Source organism: Tinamus guttatus, unplaced genomic scaffold, assembly GCF_059628265.1.
Source record: "Tinamus guttatus ecotype Peru unplaced genomic scaffold, ASM5962826v1 Tinamus_guttatus_pri_ptg000007l, whole genome shotgun sequence".
NCBI lineage: Eukaryota > Metazoa > Chordata > Aves > Tinamiformes > Tinamidae > Tinamus > Tinamus guttatus.
In genome coordinates, this window is record NW_028288541.1 from 1,671,136 (window position 1) to 1,689,130 (window position 17,995).

A 17,995-nucleotide genomic window follows, 5' to 3' on the forward strand; every position below is an offset into this window, starting at 1 on the left:
CCACCAGATTTACTGTCTGGAATTCAAAAAAGAACAAATAGCCTAAGCTAAAATACATCAATCTTTACATTTTAGACTCGAATTTTATATTCTACCATACATTTGTTTCAAACTATCTGTAAAGCCCATCAGATAGGAGCTAAGAGAAAAAGCATATAAAGACCATAGCATGAGATACTCCCAAACCCCAGTTTTCTGTACATGAGAACACTTCCCATCCAGAAAGCTACTTCAATTTTTCCCTACAAAGAGTCCATTTTCAAAGGCTTTCTTCTTGCCTCTTGATGAAGTGAGTTGTGTATTATCATTTTTTTTATGTAAAGTCATCATAATGACAAAGTTTTGTTTTTTTTTTTTCATCAAAGTGAATAACTACATATCTTTAAAACAATGAACTAAAAAGCAAACGCTCAAGCTGTGGTAAAGCTGATACTCTTCATGGAATATTGAGGAGCTGTGTTTTAGAAAACCAAAGTATTGTCTGTCTATTTTTTTTTTTTTTTTTTACCTCAGTTATAGACACCTCCATAAGACGAGTTATTGGGTCTTGATGGCTCACAACACCACATAGCCAGCTATTTTCATCCTCTGGCTGGTAAACTTTAACTCTTTGGCCTTGGACACTGTAAGGACCTGGAAAAGAAGTGTTTTAAGTATAATTTCAGACAAGCTTTGTGCCATAGCAATTGAGGGTCATGTAATAAAAATAGTTTGATGCATATAATTAGAGCCTAAAGCAACAGCTTCTCAGTGGGGCATCTGCTGCAAATCCTGTGCAAGCCATGTAACTCCACTGAAAAGAGTAAACCTTTACAGTAGTAACACAAAGACATTACAAAGATGAAATTCACATTTCTTCTATTTGCGAACTGAATAAAAGATCAAAATAAGCTACTGAAAGGGTCCCCCACAACACATCCCTGGTCTCCACATCAGCATGCAGTCTTCCTCTTGTCTTAAATCCAAATAAAAAAGTTAATATTAGATTACCAAGATTCATGCAAACTAATAAGCATGTACCTGATGCAATCACTCCTAGATGCTTCAGAATCTAGGAGAATTGTCCTATATTGGACAATTCCAAAGTTACATGGCTGTATAAGAACTATTCTCTTCGTATCACTTGTATCAGTAAATATTTTCTTAAATCAAAAAGCACCAAGTCCCCATTAGGAAATATGTAAATGTTTCCCTTTCAAATGTAACACAATGCCTGTCTCTAGGGAGGCCATGAGATCCCTGAATCCAAGTTCTGAATTGCTAATCATTTTACCCCATGAACAAGAAGATCCCTATTTGACAACCAGATGCTATAATCAAGCTTAGAACTATGCAATCCAGGTAACAGTCCAGGTACTAACATTGCGCTCAATATCCATGGTCCCACCAAATTTAGAACCTAAATAATTACTGTATTAATTGTCAAAAAAGCAAAATTCATATTTGTGATAACAAAATAAATTCTTCTCTGTCTTTAAAGTTCAGTCCTATATTTCCCAAAATATCCACATTAGATCATAATGAAAGCTTTAAAAAAATTCAAACCTACAAGACTTAAAATGAGAAAGCTACAAACACACGAGCATGGCCACTTGTATGTTCTCCTCCTTTACCTACTTTTCAGTAGGTTATGAAATAGTGTTCCTTGTGAAGAACTTCTGAAAGACCACAGAAAGCTGATCTTCCAAGACAAATCGTAACACATACTGCCACTGTTCTCCACAAAATGCAGCATAATTCAGAAGTCTCACAACAGTCAAAAGTTCTGGACTGGAAAATCAGTTACTCTTACCTCTACTAAATATCTCTTGGAGCTTCTGGTCACTGATCAAGGTATTGACAGACTCTCTTAGTGCAGCCTGTTCCTGCAGAATCTGATTTTGACTCTCTGTTCCCATCTACAAAGAAAGAAATCTTTTAACATAAAAGTAGAGTCTTTTATCATAACAGAATAATTAGTTTTTGAGTTACAGCTTATCCTGGACTGCTCTCAGAGAAGGACAAACCAAAAGAAGAAGAAAAAGGAGGAGGAGGAGGAGGAAACATTGCTAAACATGTCAAGAGAAAAAAGGGACTAGCTAGCCATGCAAAAGCAGTCGTGGAACTACTTCAATTGCAGTTATGGGCTGCATGATATTCGACAACTAGCTCTCCAGCTGACTGATATGAAACACGAGATACAACACTTTTAATGCTGATGGAAGTTCGTGTAAGTTTCTTTAAAGGCAAGAAGACAAACCACAATGTCTAGGGCAGTGGAAGGAGGAAGACAAAAATATGAAAGTGGAACATTAAAATCTGACAAGCACAGCCTGAAGTTAAATTTGTGCTATTGTGCTAACATATTTCAAGTACCTGAAACAAGCGTAATCCACTGGCATCAGAGAGGAAACGTAGATGTCTGTCCAGAAGAAACTCCACTGGGACCACAGAGCCTAAACCCAGCTTATCTACTAGAGGAGTGAAGGTCTGGGATGAACAACAACAATTAAAGTTATTTAAAAAAAACAAAACAAAAAAGTATATATAGAGACCAAAAAGAGTTATTTTCACATGCTATTTAAGTATAACAAAGAATAAAAAGTTTAATTTCTCAGCTTGAACTTCCCAAGTCCATGAGTTTTAATGCAAATCATGACTTATTATGTCTAAGCCAATACTTCCTGCAAGTGTGGCATTCTATAATAGAAAAAGGAATATTAGAGAATATAGACTCCTTTAGAACTTAGGGCAGAACTGAAAAATGCCTTTTATAGTATTTAATTTTCATAGAGTAAGGATCCTCTGATGTTTAGGTAATAATAAAAGCTTTGTTTGAAACAATTTATATGATCTTCTGAAAGAACCACCTTTACACCTGAATTCTGTCCAGGAATAAACATCACTGCAGGCATGTTAATAAAGGGAAGCATTTTTTGTTACTACTGTTTTATGCAAAACTGAAATTTATATCATGTGTAGTATTGACATCCAAGCTGAAGGATAAATTACTCATGGAAAAATGCCTAGCAGAGTCAGAATTATAATCTTGTAAGTTGCTGCTGAAGACTGGAACCTTTGGAATTTACTTTCTGCATCTCATGCTGATACTAACAACTTTTTAACACACAAGTATTTATGACATTTTTGCTCTAACAGCTCTCATGAAGCTTGTTTGCACCCTATTCTCCTGTACCTGTCTATACAAACAAAAATGGCATTGCATATTTATGTTCTCAGTTCATCTAAAACTGGATCTCCTAGAGTTGACCAGGACTTGAAGAAATTAGAGGCAATACAGGGTGAACACAGAGAGGTGATATCTCAAAAAAGACACCTTCATAATGGTAAGCAGCTCTTTTCTCAAAATTCTTCACATTTTATATATGCACACTTGCTTCTTTAGTTAACCCAATCAGTATTCCCATGCAGTTATCTGAGTAGGGCTGAAAGAGCTGAGTGAAAGTTTGAGCACTCAGATGGTTTTTCACACTACTGGGGATGGAAACACTTTTCCAAAAGTCTATGAACCCATATTTGCTTCTAACAGTCTTCCAGTAGGTTCTGACACAACTCAATCTTTCCAAGTATGCACCACATTTTCTTCAGAGACCCAACACTGCAACTTACAGCTCCCTGCTCTCCTATTTAACAATCAAAAGAAGACCTACCCACAAATTTCTTTTGTGGTATCTATATAATGTCAGTCTTTTGGATTTCAAAGTCCTATGTTTCTAAGTACGGCCGGTGGTGAGAATCTTAGAGCACACAAAGATTTATGGCTGAATACTCACCAGTGCTGGCCATTGCGTCAGAGAGACTCGAGTCCCTTGAAGCATAACTGGTTCACTTCGAGGTGCCCAAACCAAAGACCCTTCCAGCAACAATACTATAACTTCTTCAGCATGGACTTTCACCCAGGCATGTTGCTTCCAGTTACAGCCATCAAATTCCACAAAGATCTGAGGATAGAAAAAGAGAAAAAGTATTTATACTCTTGTTTCAGTCACTAAGTAGAAAAAAACTTCTGATAACCCTCAGGAATAGAGAGAGAGCAGCTCTGGCTGAAAAACAAAAAACCCACCACCACCACCACAAATCCATTAGCTCCAAATCCTGCTTTTCCCATACAAGATTAAGGACATGAAACCCATTTACTCCAAAATATAACGGATGACCCAAAGCAAACCTCTCATAAGGAATTTTAGAGATTTTAAACACTTCTACCCAATATTCCAACAGAAGGCTAGTCTCATTATGGACAGCATTGTAACTCACACTCCTTTGAGAAAGTTCTGTCCATGAAGCCTTCTCTAAGTAAGAACCTCTCTGTTGCCTTGTACATCACTAAATTCCCCGACCAAATGTTAGTATTTCTGATGATAAATTATATTATCCATAAATACTCGCTAGATATTTTGTGAGATATTTTCAGTGTGACAATTCAAACCATGTTCAATTTTGAATTACAACTCTCAGCATCCTCTTCATACCATAAGAAGACAAATGTTAAAGCCACAAAAATGCTAGGAGCACGAACATAGGTTACAAAGCCTCATTCCCCTCTAACAGTAGGAGTTATTAAGTGTTAAAACACAGCAATGTTTCAAACTTTTACTTAGACAACTTGCATATTACACAAACTATCACTAATTAATTAAGAAACAAACTGGATAGTTGAAATATAGACTTTGACAACAATTACACAATCACTGAAAGTGGCAGCCAGACAGCTCTCTGCTCAAGCAGAAATCCTTCTTAAAAGGGGCATTAGAGATCATTCGTACCTCTTCATCCCTCCCCCCAGACAGGCAGGACTACAAAGCAGCTTCCTGCTGAATTCATGAACTTCATTACTGTTTAAACTGTCCTCCAGAGAAAGGCGACAGGGCTTTTCAAGACATCTTTCCTCAAACTCAGCCTCAGCAACACAGTGGAAACTGGTCTGAATGCCTTTCCTGCCTTATTGGCCCACACATCTTTCTTGATAATGTACCTACATTACTTCGGCAGTAGAATGTGGTATATAAAGAGAGGACTGTCGTGTACAATAAATGAAATGGAAAGATGTGCTTTTATATATTGTTACGACACTCATACTGTGAAATTCATACAGAAAATTGTCAAAAAGACCTATGTGATGTCAACTCTGGCGCATATGCCTTTTGTAAGCTATCCAAGAACTGAATAAAAAGGAGTGGAGATTTGATCAAACCAGAAGAGACTTCTCACTGGAATATCCCTTGAAATAGTTGTGAAAGATACTAAAAAGCACAGAAATTCAAAGGAGCAATAAAGTGTACTTTTTCCTTCTCTCCAAAGAAAACGAATTCCTACTAAGTCTATTTTCAATGTATTACTTCATAAAAGATTATGCAAGTAAGTTTACCTTGTAACATACATGAAACAAGACCTGTCTGAAATTTCTTCCAGTCCTAACCTCACACTTCTATGAATCGCTGCAGTGGAACAGTCCTTTTAGTTGCAAATTTAAGTTCACTTCTTGTTTAAAAAAAAAAAAAAAAAGTCTATGATGGACTTCAAGATGGACCTTCCATGTTTTTGTAAGGTGTGCATTAGATATTGGGACACCTGTCATAAGCAAAGCAGCAGCAATACTTGCTGTTACTTCACTCAGAAAACAAACCTTTAAGTTTTCCTTTCTGAATCCACAGGCCCATGACTGCATCAAAGGGGAAAAAAAAAAAAAAAAAGATTTTTTCAGCGCAGTCATATGATGCCCTTCTCTCACTGCTGCAAAACAGCAGAAGATATGGCAAGTTTATCTTACATGCAGACACTGGATACATACCAATACTAAGTTTTCTTTCATTTTTGCATATTCAATGTAAGCAAGTAAGTTTTGCCAAACTTTCATTTACAACTATTTAGGTATTATCAATTCTAAACCAATACCAAGCAGAGTATTTTTCCACATATGGATACACAGGGTAGTCATGCAATATTGAGTGTTACATTGGGAAAAAAAAATACCTCAGTAGGTTCAAGCAGACCACAGAGCAACAAAAAGGCAGAAAACTTACAAGCCAAACAGGTATGTTCTCACTTTCTGTTTCCAGGATCTGCAGTACTCTAAGTGTGAAGATGGAAGCAGAAGCTGACTTGCACAGAAAACTAGGAATGTTTGCACATATACTGCTTTGTACGACTACAGGAAATAGTTACAGCTATATTCAGGAATTGACGCCCAATATGCTTAGATTCTGGTGGGGGGTGGGGAAGCAAGCAAAAAAAATTTTATATATATATATATATACACACACACACACACGTATACATACACATACATATATATACATATATATAAAAGCTAAGGGAATCCTGACAGGAAAAAAAAAAAAAATCAAAGAAAATAAGGACAGACAAGACAGATACGAGAATAGAACATTTGCTTTTGATATGTGAAGTGGTAAACAGCAATATTATACATTTGAAAAAAACAACTTTGTTGAAAAAGCCAGAATCCTTGAGGAAAACTGCTGCATTATAACAAAAAGTTTCTGTTATTTCTCAAACTCCTTTTAAAAACCATAACTCTGTGTCAAAAAGGAAAGGTCTGGATACGAAAGCCCTGGCTACATTAGAACAGTTATTGCTAGAAAAGTTACATCTCAGATGTATGAGTGGTCTCATAATTCATACAGTCACCTCTCCAGACAACATCTTCTCTTGACTCTCCTAACTCTGCTCACAATCCAGTTAGACGAGCTGTTCATAACAATAGCAAAAGGGCTTTGTTAATACCAATGCTTAAACAGTTTGTGTGAACATGTCCTTATCAAGAGAAATAACTGATGCTGCTTAGACAAAATGCACCTACAAGACTTCCAAGTCCTCCTACAGGGAAAGAGAAAGCATTCCTTAAGCAATATCCTACTACAAATAATAATGATTTTTAGATTTTTTCATCTGCAATTTTCTTGAAACATAAATGGTAGAAGGTATACAAACATTCTCCCAACACTCCCACAACTTTGCTTTTTGACATCTCCCCTCTCCCCCTCCACCCACTGCTCTGCTTTCAATCTGACATAAGATAGATTTCTATCTGACAGCCTGAAGCATCTCTCTAGAACATGCTTTCTTGTCTACCCAGTTATATTAACATTCAGACTGTAATACACCCTAGTAAACTATATAGGCTTCTTCAGATGGGAACTTCCTCCAAAGTTGTTTTCCAAAATCCATTCCACTACAAAAGTGGTAGCAATAAGAGGAACAAAGTTTAGATAAGACAGATATACCTGTCTTTTTTGTCACATGATACACATAGCCCAAACATGATTTGTAACAGAAAAACTGCTGGAGCTTATTTCATTAGAATTTGCACAAAGATCTACAGTAGATGCCATCTAAGGAAAAACATAAGAAAACCTTTACATTTTAGGATTTTATATATTAAAAAAGCAGAAGATGGCATAAAAAAAAATCCAAGTTTAAAAATAATCCCTTAAAATGGTCTTAAATTTTACCTAGTTTTGAAAGGAAGGATGGTCCATCAGTTGCTAGAGAGTAGCCAGAGACCCAGGTTCAATTCCCTGCTCCATCAGAGGCTTCCTGCATGACCTTGGTCAAGCCATTTAGTCTCACTGGCTGAGTTTCCCCATCTGTAAATTGGAATAATAGTACTTATGCCCAGAAAGGAGGCATTGGTAGGAATTTGTTGCAGACTACCAAATAAAACTAGGTAACAAGTTGGTCCACGACCACTTACTCATTAACAAGTAGAATTATGCTGTCAACATGTGAGAGAGAATAAAAAGAAAGGTAGATACTGAGATTTTATTCTGGGAGATGCACCCAAGGTCTCATGCAGCTATTATTATACTTTAAAAAAAAATTAAACTACAGCAGTTTTCTAATATATAATGTAACCACAGTATTGCTTTGGAATTGTTTGGCAGAAAAAGATGAATACAACTCTTACGCCCAGAAAACCATCATCTCCCAAACCAATAATCACGCCTAAACTCTAATTCTTAGAAGCAAATAAAGAAAGTTCCTATCTGAAACACAAATGATAGGCGCTTAACCAAAAAAAAAAAAAGGCAAACAAACAAAAAAGAAAATTTTTCATTTGAAATAACTTACATTTAGGAATTCTTCTTCCCCCACCCTCAAGCCCCTACAAAAGCTTCAGAAAACGTAATTATTGGAGAGAACAACTACACTGTACTTAAAGGCTGATACAGATTAAGATATAAAGTAAAGACAGTAAATATTTATAAATTTAGAAAATATACTCTTTTTCTTTTAAAATCCTTAGCACCTTTCTATGCTAGCAATGCATACTAATAATAAAGGAAAAAAAGTCTTTGCCAAGATCAGCATAAGTAGAAGTATTTAAATATACAAGAAAAAAAAGAGAAATCTTAACATTATTAAGGCTATTATCTAATGAGGGGTAGCAAGCTGTTAATAAATGATCAAAAAAGATAATTTTCAATCCAAATGTTTTAATCTCCATCTTTTCTAAAGCAAAACAGGAATCCAATTGCAGAGGGAACCTAACAGCAGTTCTGGCCAAAATAAAAGGATCCACAGCATGAGAACGAAAATACAACTATGTAGGCGACAGGTCTACCTCAAATTAGAAAAAAAAAAAGTACATGTTTTCACAATATTTCTGTGAAATATTAGTGCTACACAGTACTGTACAGACAAAATAGGAAATATGGGTTAAAGGCATTAAAATCTGTTAACCTAGCATTGAGGGCGAAACATTTTATGCACATCTCAACAAGAACTGGAATTTAGTCCAATATTATTTAGTTTTGATGTATCAGTGACCAAGACACATCACCAGTGATAAAACTGGCAGCCTATTTAAAAATCTCCAAAGTAAACAGTGGAAATAACAGTGCAGTCCTACCTGCTCAGGGTAGGAGGGGAGAAAATGTATTACTGCTATTCCGAGACAACCACTTACGGAACAAGATTAAAAAGAGAGAGAAGACAATATGAGATGGAGAACCAAATCAGTACCGGTTGCCTTTCTGAAATGTTCTTTATGCAAAGAAGCTGTCTGACTCAACAGAGCAATAATCAGTTGTAAAATTCTTCCCACTTCATATAGCTACTGAATCAAAATAACTTGTTAAACTTAGATCTCTCTGCACAGACATTACGATCATATACACTGACTGCATATGCTCTGATAGCACAGAACATATGGCATCCTCTACAGTACAGTTCAGATCTTAGAGTGCCTACAAATAATCACATCTGAAAAAAATGTTTATTCAGTTCATTTGACACTTTGGGGACAAGACAGTTTTCCCTCCCTTTTTTGACTTTAGAATAAAAGAGAAGAAAATAAACATTGCAAGATTTAAGAAGTGACAGAAATTTCAAGCGGAAACAGGAACAAATGAAAAAAAGCCACAGTTAAAAGTTTGAAAAAGATCTAATAGACAATCCCAGAACCGTTAGCTTTCCGCCAATTTTTTTACCCAAGCAAGTTCACTACAGTCCACTGAAACATCTCACACAAGAGATGGGAAGGGTGATTACTTCCTTTTGAAAGTAGCTGGCTATTACAGTGACTTGAGATCAAACTGAACTTTTGCCCTGGAGTCCTCACTGATGAGTCCTTTTCTTACACATGCTGAGTATCAACATAAACACTGGACTATCATCTCTCCTATATTCTGTAGCGCACGGTTTATCCACTAGGATTCATGATAGCAGTCAAACAACTGAGGATTTCCAGATATGAACCGATTTGGAGAGTCTGGATCCACATCAAACCAGAAGAGACTGTGTCAGGTTCCTGTTAACAAACATCAACTTAAGCTCAGCAAACTCATTGCCCTGCAGCTTCCTGATTAAGGTGAGCTTGCAAGAGTGATCATTTCAAAACCTGCAATGCCTCACCTACTAGACACAGGACCACTTTACGTAAGTTCTATCTCACATCAGTTATTTAGCATCCCTTGTGCTGCAAAATGCTTTGGTAATTGTGGTGTATGCATCGCTTTCTAGAATCTTTGCTCAGAATATGTCTGCACTCCTATAGCAACTTCCTGCAACAAGGGCCCTTCCTGAGGCACAGACAGAAACAGACCCCCTTTGGAATAAATAAAACCCTACAACTCTGCAAGTCTTTTTTTTTTTTTTTTTAATGCCTACCTCTTTTACTTTGCTTTTTTACAAGCATTTCTACTAGAACATGATGTGGTTATACAGAAACAGTCAGCTTGGAAGCAGGTTAAAGACATGAAAGGTCTGTTATTAAAAAAAAAAAAAGACAACTGGTAGCATCATGAAGCAACCAAAGCACGCACATGAAAATAAATTCTAGAAACGTGGGTGATTGTGATATCAACCTTGAAGAAAAAAAATAAAAGAATGGTCAGTCGAATTAAAAAATCAAGGAATTCACTGAAACAAGGAAGGAAAACGGCCAAAATAAAACAGGTACTGAGCACTCCAAAGGAATATGCGCATGCATATCACATGCAGAATGTAGTTAGTTCTACTATAGAAAAAAATGAAGGTCTTGTACCTTAAATAAAAATACAAAACAGATTTCTTGAAGCTGTTGTTTGGTTAAAACACTGGCCAACCTCTCCTTCATCTAAAACATTCAGAAAATGGACTATCATTTAAGCAGAGAAATGTAAGACTGTAGTATCTCAGGAAAAACAAAGCAAAACAACAACAAACACACACCTCACTTCCCAACTTCCTGCTATAGATGCTTGCTTTTAAAGTAGAAGTTGTTCCATATAAAGAAGTCCACATATTTTCACTTGGTACCGAACAGCTGGTCTTCTACTGACAGAGTCGGACAGAAAGAGTAAGCAAATACTGGTATTCCTAGGAATTCCTGGAGCAGGCACTGTACTGTAATCCTGGCCATAAACTTTTTAAAAAAAAAAAAAAAAAAAAAAAAAAAGGAAGGAAAAACAAAAACCTCAGTATAGCCATTAGAGAAATCAGACTTTCTGCTACCACTTGAGCAATGCAATCAATCCAAGTTCCACGTCTATAACTCAAAAAGCTTCCCATTAATGCTAGTGCTGAATTATTGCCATTACAAATTAATGATTTGGTCTTTTTTTTTTTTCCTAGGCGTGACACATACAATTGCCTTAAAAAAAAAAATCAACAAATATGTCAGGACACACATCTCAATTACGATTATATATATTTGTATTCTTCTTGTTAAATTTTACTCTATTTATATAGTTCTTAGAGTCTCCTGCTTTCTGTAGCCATAATTAAAAATCAGCTAAACGAAGTGGCTATATATTTATGAAACAGACCACAAAACATATGGTTTCTACTTTGCCAGTTTATGATAACTTATTTAGGAAAAAGCAAACCTAGTACATACACTGTCCACTCGAGAAGATAAAGTGTCAGAAGAAAAACACACTATGTTATGCAAATGATGGGAAAAAACCCTAAGGTTTTGATAAAGTGTGTGTGTGTGTGTGTGTGTATATATATATGTATATATATATATAATTTTTCTAGCCTTTTTCTCTTATTTATTTAAGTATTGAATGTCAGCAATAAGCAGCCAAAACAATTTTGGTGAACCCTCTAAATTTCTTGCACCTAAAACATTCAGCTTCTTTAAAGTGTTTGCATTTGCAGAACAAACCTTTTACCTTTGAAGAGCTTCTTGCGGACATTTTGCAGTACTTAATAGTAACATGCCACCACTCACTTGCAAGAACTGCATCTGAATATGCTATATTAACTTAACATGCAATAATCCTATGATTCCTCATATGTTTATATCACTACAGAACTTACAGATACAAATATTAAGATTGTTCTACTCTATGAAGAGACCCCCAAGTAAGCATTTTTAGCAGTAAGTCTATTTGAGCAGCAGCTCTCCAGAGACAAATGTGGATCACCAGCTCTGAACTAGGGAAACTGGACTGAAACTTTGATTCTGATGTAACTCACAGCAAGCAGGAGAAAGAACAGACCAACCTCCAAGGTCAACTGAGTATCAGGTAGCTCTAGAGAGCACCAACTACCACATGAGAAAGAAGTTATTTTACTGCCCTTCAACTGATGCAAATACATAGCAGTCATGCCCTGTATATTTTTCCAGCTAAGCTCCATTCCAGAAATTATATAGCTTGTAGTCCATTAATGGTGGAAGGACTTTGATTCCTTTCATAGCAGTGTGTGGACATAACTTACAACCATTGAAAGGCAAGATGAGCCAGGGAAGAGGTGAAGGCACACTTGGGGGACCTTTCATCTCATTTCTTACAGCTGACCTTTTACTGCAATAAAGGTAAAATATTCTGTTTCCTGTACTAAAGGCAGCATTTCTCTGTATCAGGTATCCGTCTGCCTGAAAATTGTCTTCTCAACATACAGCTCAAAATTCTACATGGATGTCTCCATATTCATTCTGTCCATGTCCACCAGAAAACAACTGCGCACACACACAGATCGGCATAGCTCACAATCAGAAATCTGACACTTCCTGGAGTATGCCGAGCACTGCATGTATGCAAGTGAGCACACACGGAGTACCAAAACGTAACCCCCAGGAAAAAACGGTTCAATGTAAACTCCTGCACACATACAGTATTTGCTAGCTGGTGTCAAGGAACTTCAAGAAATATCCTCAAGTAAAATAAAACAACAACAAAACCTTTTCCTTAGGCAGGGTAACAGGAACCCAGAATGCCTTGATGAATAGACATGTGGAAGGCAGCAGGGTTAAAAACCCCACGGACACAGTCAGCATTGTGCATGCATTTTAACAGGCTAACGAGTACCACCCACCGCACACTGTCACACAAATGTCATGACTCCTGTTGCCCCACAGCCACGCGCGGACAAGCACCCTTCGCATGCCAGCCCCGATAACGTCATTGCTGAGACCTGCTGTGACCTGCCCCCCGGGGGAGCGGGGGACATCCTGCCAGGGGGGACACCGGACAGGAAGGACAGCTAGCCAAGTTTCCATGCCACGCCTCCTCTACAATGTGCGTCCACCTCAGATCTACCAAGAATCCTTCTGAGACCCCTGCCAACCTTCCTCTACTGCAACGATATCACCAAAGCAGACAAAGTTTCCTTTTTTTCTTAATAAAACATGCAAACATACTTACATAATCCACAACTATAGATGTATTTGATGCATTTACATGAGTCCTGTTCCCTGCACTACAGTAGCATAAGCCTGTCCCTTTTAAGCTCTGAAAAAGGTAATGAATGGGGTTGCAAAAGACATTGGGAAAACTGAAATGTTTCAAAGTTGTCATCTTTCTCACATAAGAAAGGCCAACAAGAAAAACTGTGACATAATAAGCATTCGCTACTTTGTACCTGGGCCATCACAAAAAAAAAGGAACCATAAAACAAGTAGAGCAAACATGCCTTTGTTGCTTTGCAGTCAACTATCCTTCAAAGAGCTGTATCTTATTTGCAAAGCAAATAAAATTTATTACCCAAAAAAAAAAAACCCCTCAACATCCTGTTTGCTCTAAAATATTTATTTTATAATAACAAATATTGAAGAAATACCCTATGGACCTGACCAAATCCATCCAGCCTAGAATTTGGCCTTCAACTGCAACAGCTGTTGCTGCTTCGAAAGGGAGGTAAAGACAGAACCACTTTCTGCGGTCCCTTCCCCTCACATTCCCTCCCAAGACACAAACCCATCCAGTGTCTTGCTGACAGGATCCTGAATTCTGAAGCAGGATCATAACTGAGGGACTGAAGGAAGTGAAGGTGAAAGCAGTGGCAAAGGAAGCAGTTTGGATATCCCACACACATAGTCCTAGCTCTCTGCAAGCCTTCTCACCACTTCCAGAATGTCCCAGTTTCAGCTCCTCACTTGCAGAGACTTCCTCGTGCAGGGTATGTTGAAAGAGGAGTTTGCAAGTTCCAATCAGAGCACTGAAATGCTGCAGCCAGCAGATGCCTGCAGCTGGCAAGACCCTGCAGACACCCGGCCCCACACAGGGCACGCGCTCATGGCTTCTCCATGCTTCACTATTTTCAAGTAGTATCTCAAAGCCATCGAGAGCATGTGCAGCTCTAGACCATTTCAGCATCACTCATCCACAAACATACACTCATCAGAGGATATAACACAATTTTCCAGCGTGACCTAGTTGGAGAAGTTGGTTGAAATACCCTGATATCTATGGTCTAACTCAAACCTTTTGGTGTCTGCTAAGTGAAGTCGCAATCGGAATTGAGCTTAGTTCATGATCCAAATAACTGCTAAGAATAAACCTTACTGAAGAAAAAGATATGGAGCAAAAACATATAGCATGGTCTACAAACACTTTGGAGCATATCAAATTCTAGGTGTAGAGTATTGCATGAGGTACGTAAAGCTCAGTGACTGAAAAAAAAAAAGACCTTATGTCAGACATGACTCATAATCCATAAGGATAGAAAAATATCCATCTGCTCCAATAAATATATTCTGGTCATTTCAAAAGAAAAAAAAAAGTTCAAAACTTACAGCACATTTAGGAAGTCTAGGGCATAAGGTAATTGCACAGCCTGTCTACTCATGAAAGTAATCCTCTTGCATCCCTGACTTGCACATAAGCAAAAGCAATATTGCCAGGTACCTTTCACATTGAGCTATTTTGCCATTAATCTGTAATGTGCTTTTCCAGTGCAATGATGATCACAACGAGCTTTAAACCTTGATAGGTCTTTATAACTCTGTCCTAATAACCATATGGGAGAAGGAGTAGGATCTGTTTCTATTTAGAAGACACAAGGCTGCTCTCTAACAGCAGGGCAGATTCTCCTCTGTATTTCCAGGTGCTCTGAAGATGGATCAAATAGGGTAGATCATTGTATTTTTGTGGATGAACCATAATTAGACTACTCCACATTTTCTCACTTCGAGAACATTTTCTCAAAGTGAGAAGACAGTTTAGAGGATTTTTGAAGTACGTAAAGCTCCATATCTATCCCCCAGTGTTTTCCCTTGAAAGGTGAAGATTTCCAGCCAGTTTCACCTTGCTAAAGGCCTATCACCAACCAGACTACGTGGTGCACAACGAAACCATCTCTACAGAGCACTGTGAGAAAGCACAGGCTTAAGTAATTAAAAGAGTCAGATAAACTATTTCTAACCTTCTTCAGACACAGCTCACATTATTACTTTACCTTAGATCTGTAATTCCTTAAACTGGGGTTCCCTACGTGGTGCCAAATCCTCACTAATCCTGGCCGAACAAATTTGAAAAAAAAAAAAAAAAAAAAAAAAAAAAAGACTTTTCTTGATAGGACATAGTTAGTTTTGTCAAATAAGTGCTCACTGTGCATGAAGGCTCTGTAACAACATTAAAAATTCCACATTACAGAATTCCGGAAATTATGCATTCAGGGTTTTTTTTTTAAAAAAAAAAAAACACAGGTCACACTCAAGAATCCCTGGACAGGCATTGCACAACTGCAACACAAACTGTGCTAAGCAGATAATTAACAAAAGGAGTTAAGAAGTGCAGTGATTCTAATAAAAGTTATGAATTCTCAAAATATTTATTTCCCATGCACCACCAAGCACAGAGCGCGTTCTTTGCTTTCTTACGTAGTCTCACAACTTTCAAGCGGTTGGACAGTGATGACTAACCAGGAAACAAATGACTGCTGTTTGCTGGGCAAAAATCCACAAGTAAAGGCAACGCTCCCCCAGTTTCGCTACAATAGTCATAGAATTAGGCATACCAGAAATCCATTTCAACCCGCTCGTGTTGAGGAGATGATACTGTAATGCCAGGACACCAACAAACACACCTAATACAGTCTGCTACAGGAGCAGCTCTCCAGATCAGTCCTTAGCTTGGATAAACTTTCATCTTTCAAATGGGGCCTCAAACACAGCTCTCAATTTCTGCCTAATGATCCCCCTTTTGTGTGTCTATTTCCCCCTGACACCAACAGGGAGCAGCTAAGGTGTATCCACACTCCCCGGTGCAGAGATGGGGGCCACACGAGCAGGGCTCGCAAAGCGAAGGGCGGCACACGGCTTCCTACTGAGAGCACCTGGTGTTCGGGTCCAGCCTGGCCTCTTTAGAAAGGGGCACGGACTTCTCTGAATTCATCCTTGTGACCACTAGAGCACAAAAACAAAACTAAACAAACAAAAACCCCTCTTGCTTTAAAGCAAGACCAAGGAAAGCAGCACCACTTTAAGACATCAAGTAAATACTTTGAACCAGCACCCTACAGATAACCTAAAATCTTACTGCAGTAACAATAAAACTTTTCAAAACTCTAATCCTACAGAGCTAATGTGACGCTTTGCCAACACAGGCCTGCATGCCCCAGCCACAAGTCAGTACTTCGCTGTTACAAGGAGGCCTCCCACCGAGCTTCCCTAAGAGCCCTTGAGAAGCAAACGCGTGCGAAGGGGAACGGCAGACAGGCGCGTCCGCGGGCTCTTCGCTCCCGCCAGCCCTGCCGCAGGCCGGCCGAGAACACACAGAGGCCCGTAAACACGTTACACAACGCGCCGCGGCTGAGAACGGCCGCCGCGGCCCGGCCCGGGCCCCGAAGGGGGAGTTTCGTTCTCCACCTCGCTTGCGGCGGCCCGGCCGCCCCGAGGGCCCGCGAGCTGCGCGCGGCTCCGCGCCCGCTCCAGCCCCGCTCCGCCGCTCCCGCCCGCCCGCAGCGGACGCCGCCCGCCCAGCGGGGGGCGCCCCGCGGCCCCCCGCGCCGTCTCGCCCGCAGCCCTGCCCAGGTCGCCCCGAGCCAGGGGCGGGAGGCCCGCGGCCCACGCGGGCGGCCCGGCCCCAGCCCGCCCTCCGTCGCGTCTCGTTCTGTCCCCGTGCCTCACCGCCAGGTCCTGGGGAACGGCTCCGCTCATGGCCCGCACCGTGCCGCTCCGCCAGGCCCGGGAGGGCAGCGCAGGCCCCGGCTCCGGCCCTGCCGCCTCGCCCTCGCCCGGCCCCGCCGCCAGCAGCAGCAGGAGCCGCTTCCCCACGGGGGAGGCCGCCGCGTCCGCCATCGCCGCCGGGCAGGAGCCTCCGCAGCCGGCCGAGCCCGACGGCCGCCGCCGTCCTGAGAAGCCGAGCGAGCAGGCGCCTGCCCCGCGCTGGGCCTCCGAGCGCCGCCCGCCCCCGGCCCGGCGTGCCCCGCGCCGCGCCGCCTCCTCCGGCCCGGCGTGCCCCGCGCGGCGCCAGCGCCAGCGGCGGCGGGGCGGGGCCGCGCTGAGGGCCGAGCGCGCGGCGGGCGGCGGCGCCGCGGCCGCCCCGGGGTCGCTCCGGGCCGTGGGCGCCCAGGCCGCCCCGGTAACGCGCTGTGCCGGGGGCCGGCGCTGCAACGGAGCCAGGAGCAGATTCTACGTGACAGCAGAGGCGATTCCTGCGACTCTTTCCTTTAATGCTAGACGACAGGCAGACCTTCCGCTGGGACAGGGATGCTTCCTCCATCGCTGCAGAGAAAGAGTAGTGTAACCTGCAAAGAAGGGGAGAGGCTTCCAAACTTATCTTAACGATTTACACAAAGGATGTAGGTCCTATAACATGAATTAAATTTATATTCCCATAACTACATAAATATTAACCATTCTAAAATTCTACTGCCCTGGGCTTTTATTGTACCTTAGAGTAGAAAGTTTCCCAGACTAACTCTGCTATGTATTAATTTCAAATACTAGTTTACCTTTAGACAGTAAAGTACTGTGGATGCAGGCTTAGCAGGCTGCAAAAACACTCACCCCAACATTGAATTGTCCTAAGTCATGGGCTAAGACAAGCTCCAGGCTACCTCCAACGTTGGCTCATAAGCAGTAAGGGGTCTGCTTTCCATGCAGCACACTCCAGTCCAAGTGACAGTCAATGCAAGAACGTCACTTGCCAGAGCGATGGGTCAAGAGTGTGACGGGGAAGATGTGACTCGCCTAATTTGAGAAAGAAAGTGGGACTCAGGCTGCCCCTTACCTGTACGGATTTTCCACCCTCCCCTTCAAAATAAATTGCATTTCAGGCTACCCCTCCACAAACAGCAGCCACATTCTTCGCAGAACTTT

At 40.4% G+C, this 17,995-nt stretch overlaps 1 protein-coding gene across 2 annotated transcripts in view; it reads right to left on the bottom strand.

Moving 5' to 3' along the window:
- KDM3B (lysine demethylase 3B) overlaps positions 1 to 17,068 on the bottom strand; it is a 42,055-nt gene extending 24,987 nt beyond the window's left edge. Inside the window, exons 1-6 of one of the 2 annotated variants that reach the window (XM_088521622.1) lie at positions 16,802 to 16,827; positions 7,473 to 7,607; positions 3,774 to 3,941; positions 2,356 to 2,469; positions 1,793 to 1,898; positions 509 to 633 (exon numbers count right to left, since the gene is read on the bottom strand). In XM_088521622.1, the coding sequence (XP_088377748.1) occupies positions 509 to 633; positions 1,793 to 1,898; positions 2,356 to 2,469; positions 3,774 to 3,818 (390 nt within the window). In that variant the 5' untranslated portion in view covers positions 3,819 to 3,941; positions 7,473 to 7,607; positions 16,802 to 16,827. Of the gene's footprint in view, positions 1 to 508; positions 634 to 1,792; positions 1,899 to 2,355; positions 2,470 to 3,773; positions 3,942 to 7,472; positions 7,608 to 16,801 lie in introns of both variants that reach the window. The other variant, XM_088521616.1, reaches the window with a different exon arrangement.
- Positions 17,069 to 17,995: the final 927 nt, after the last annotated feature.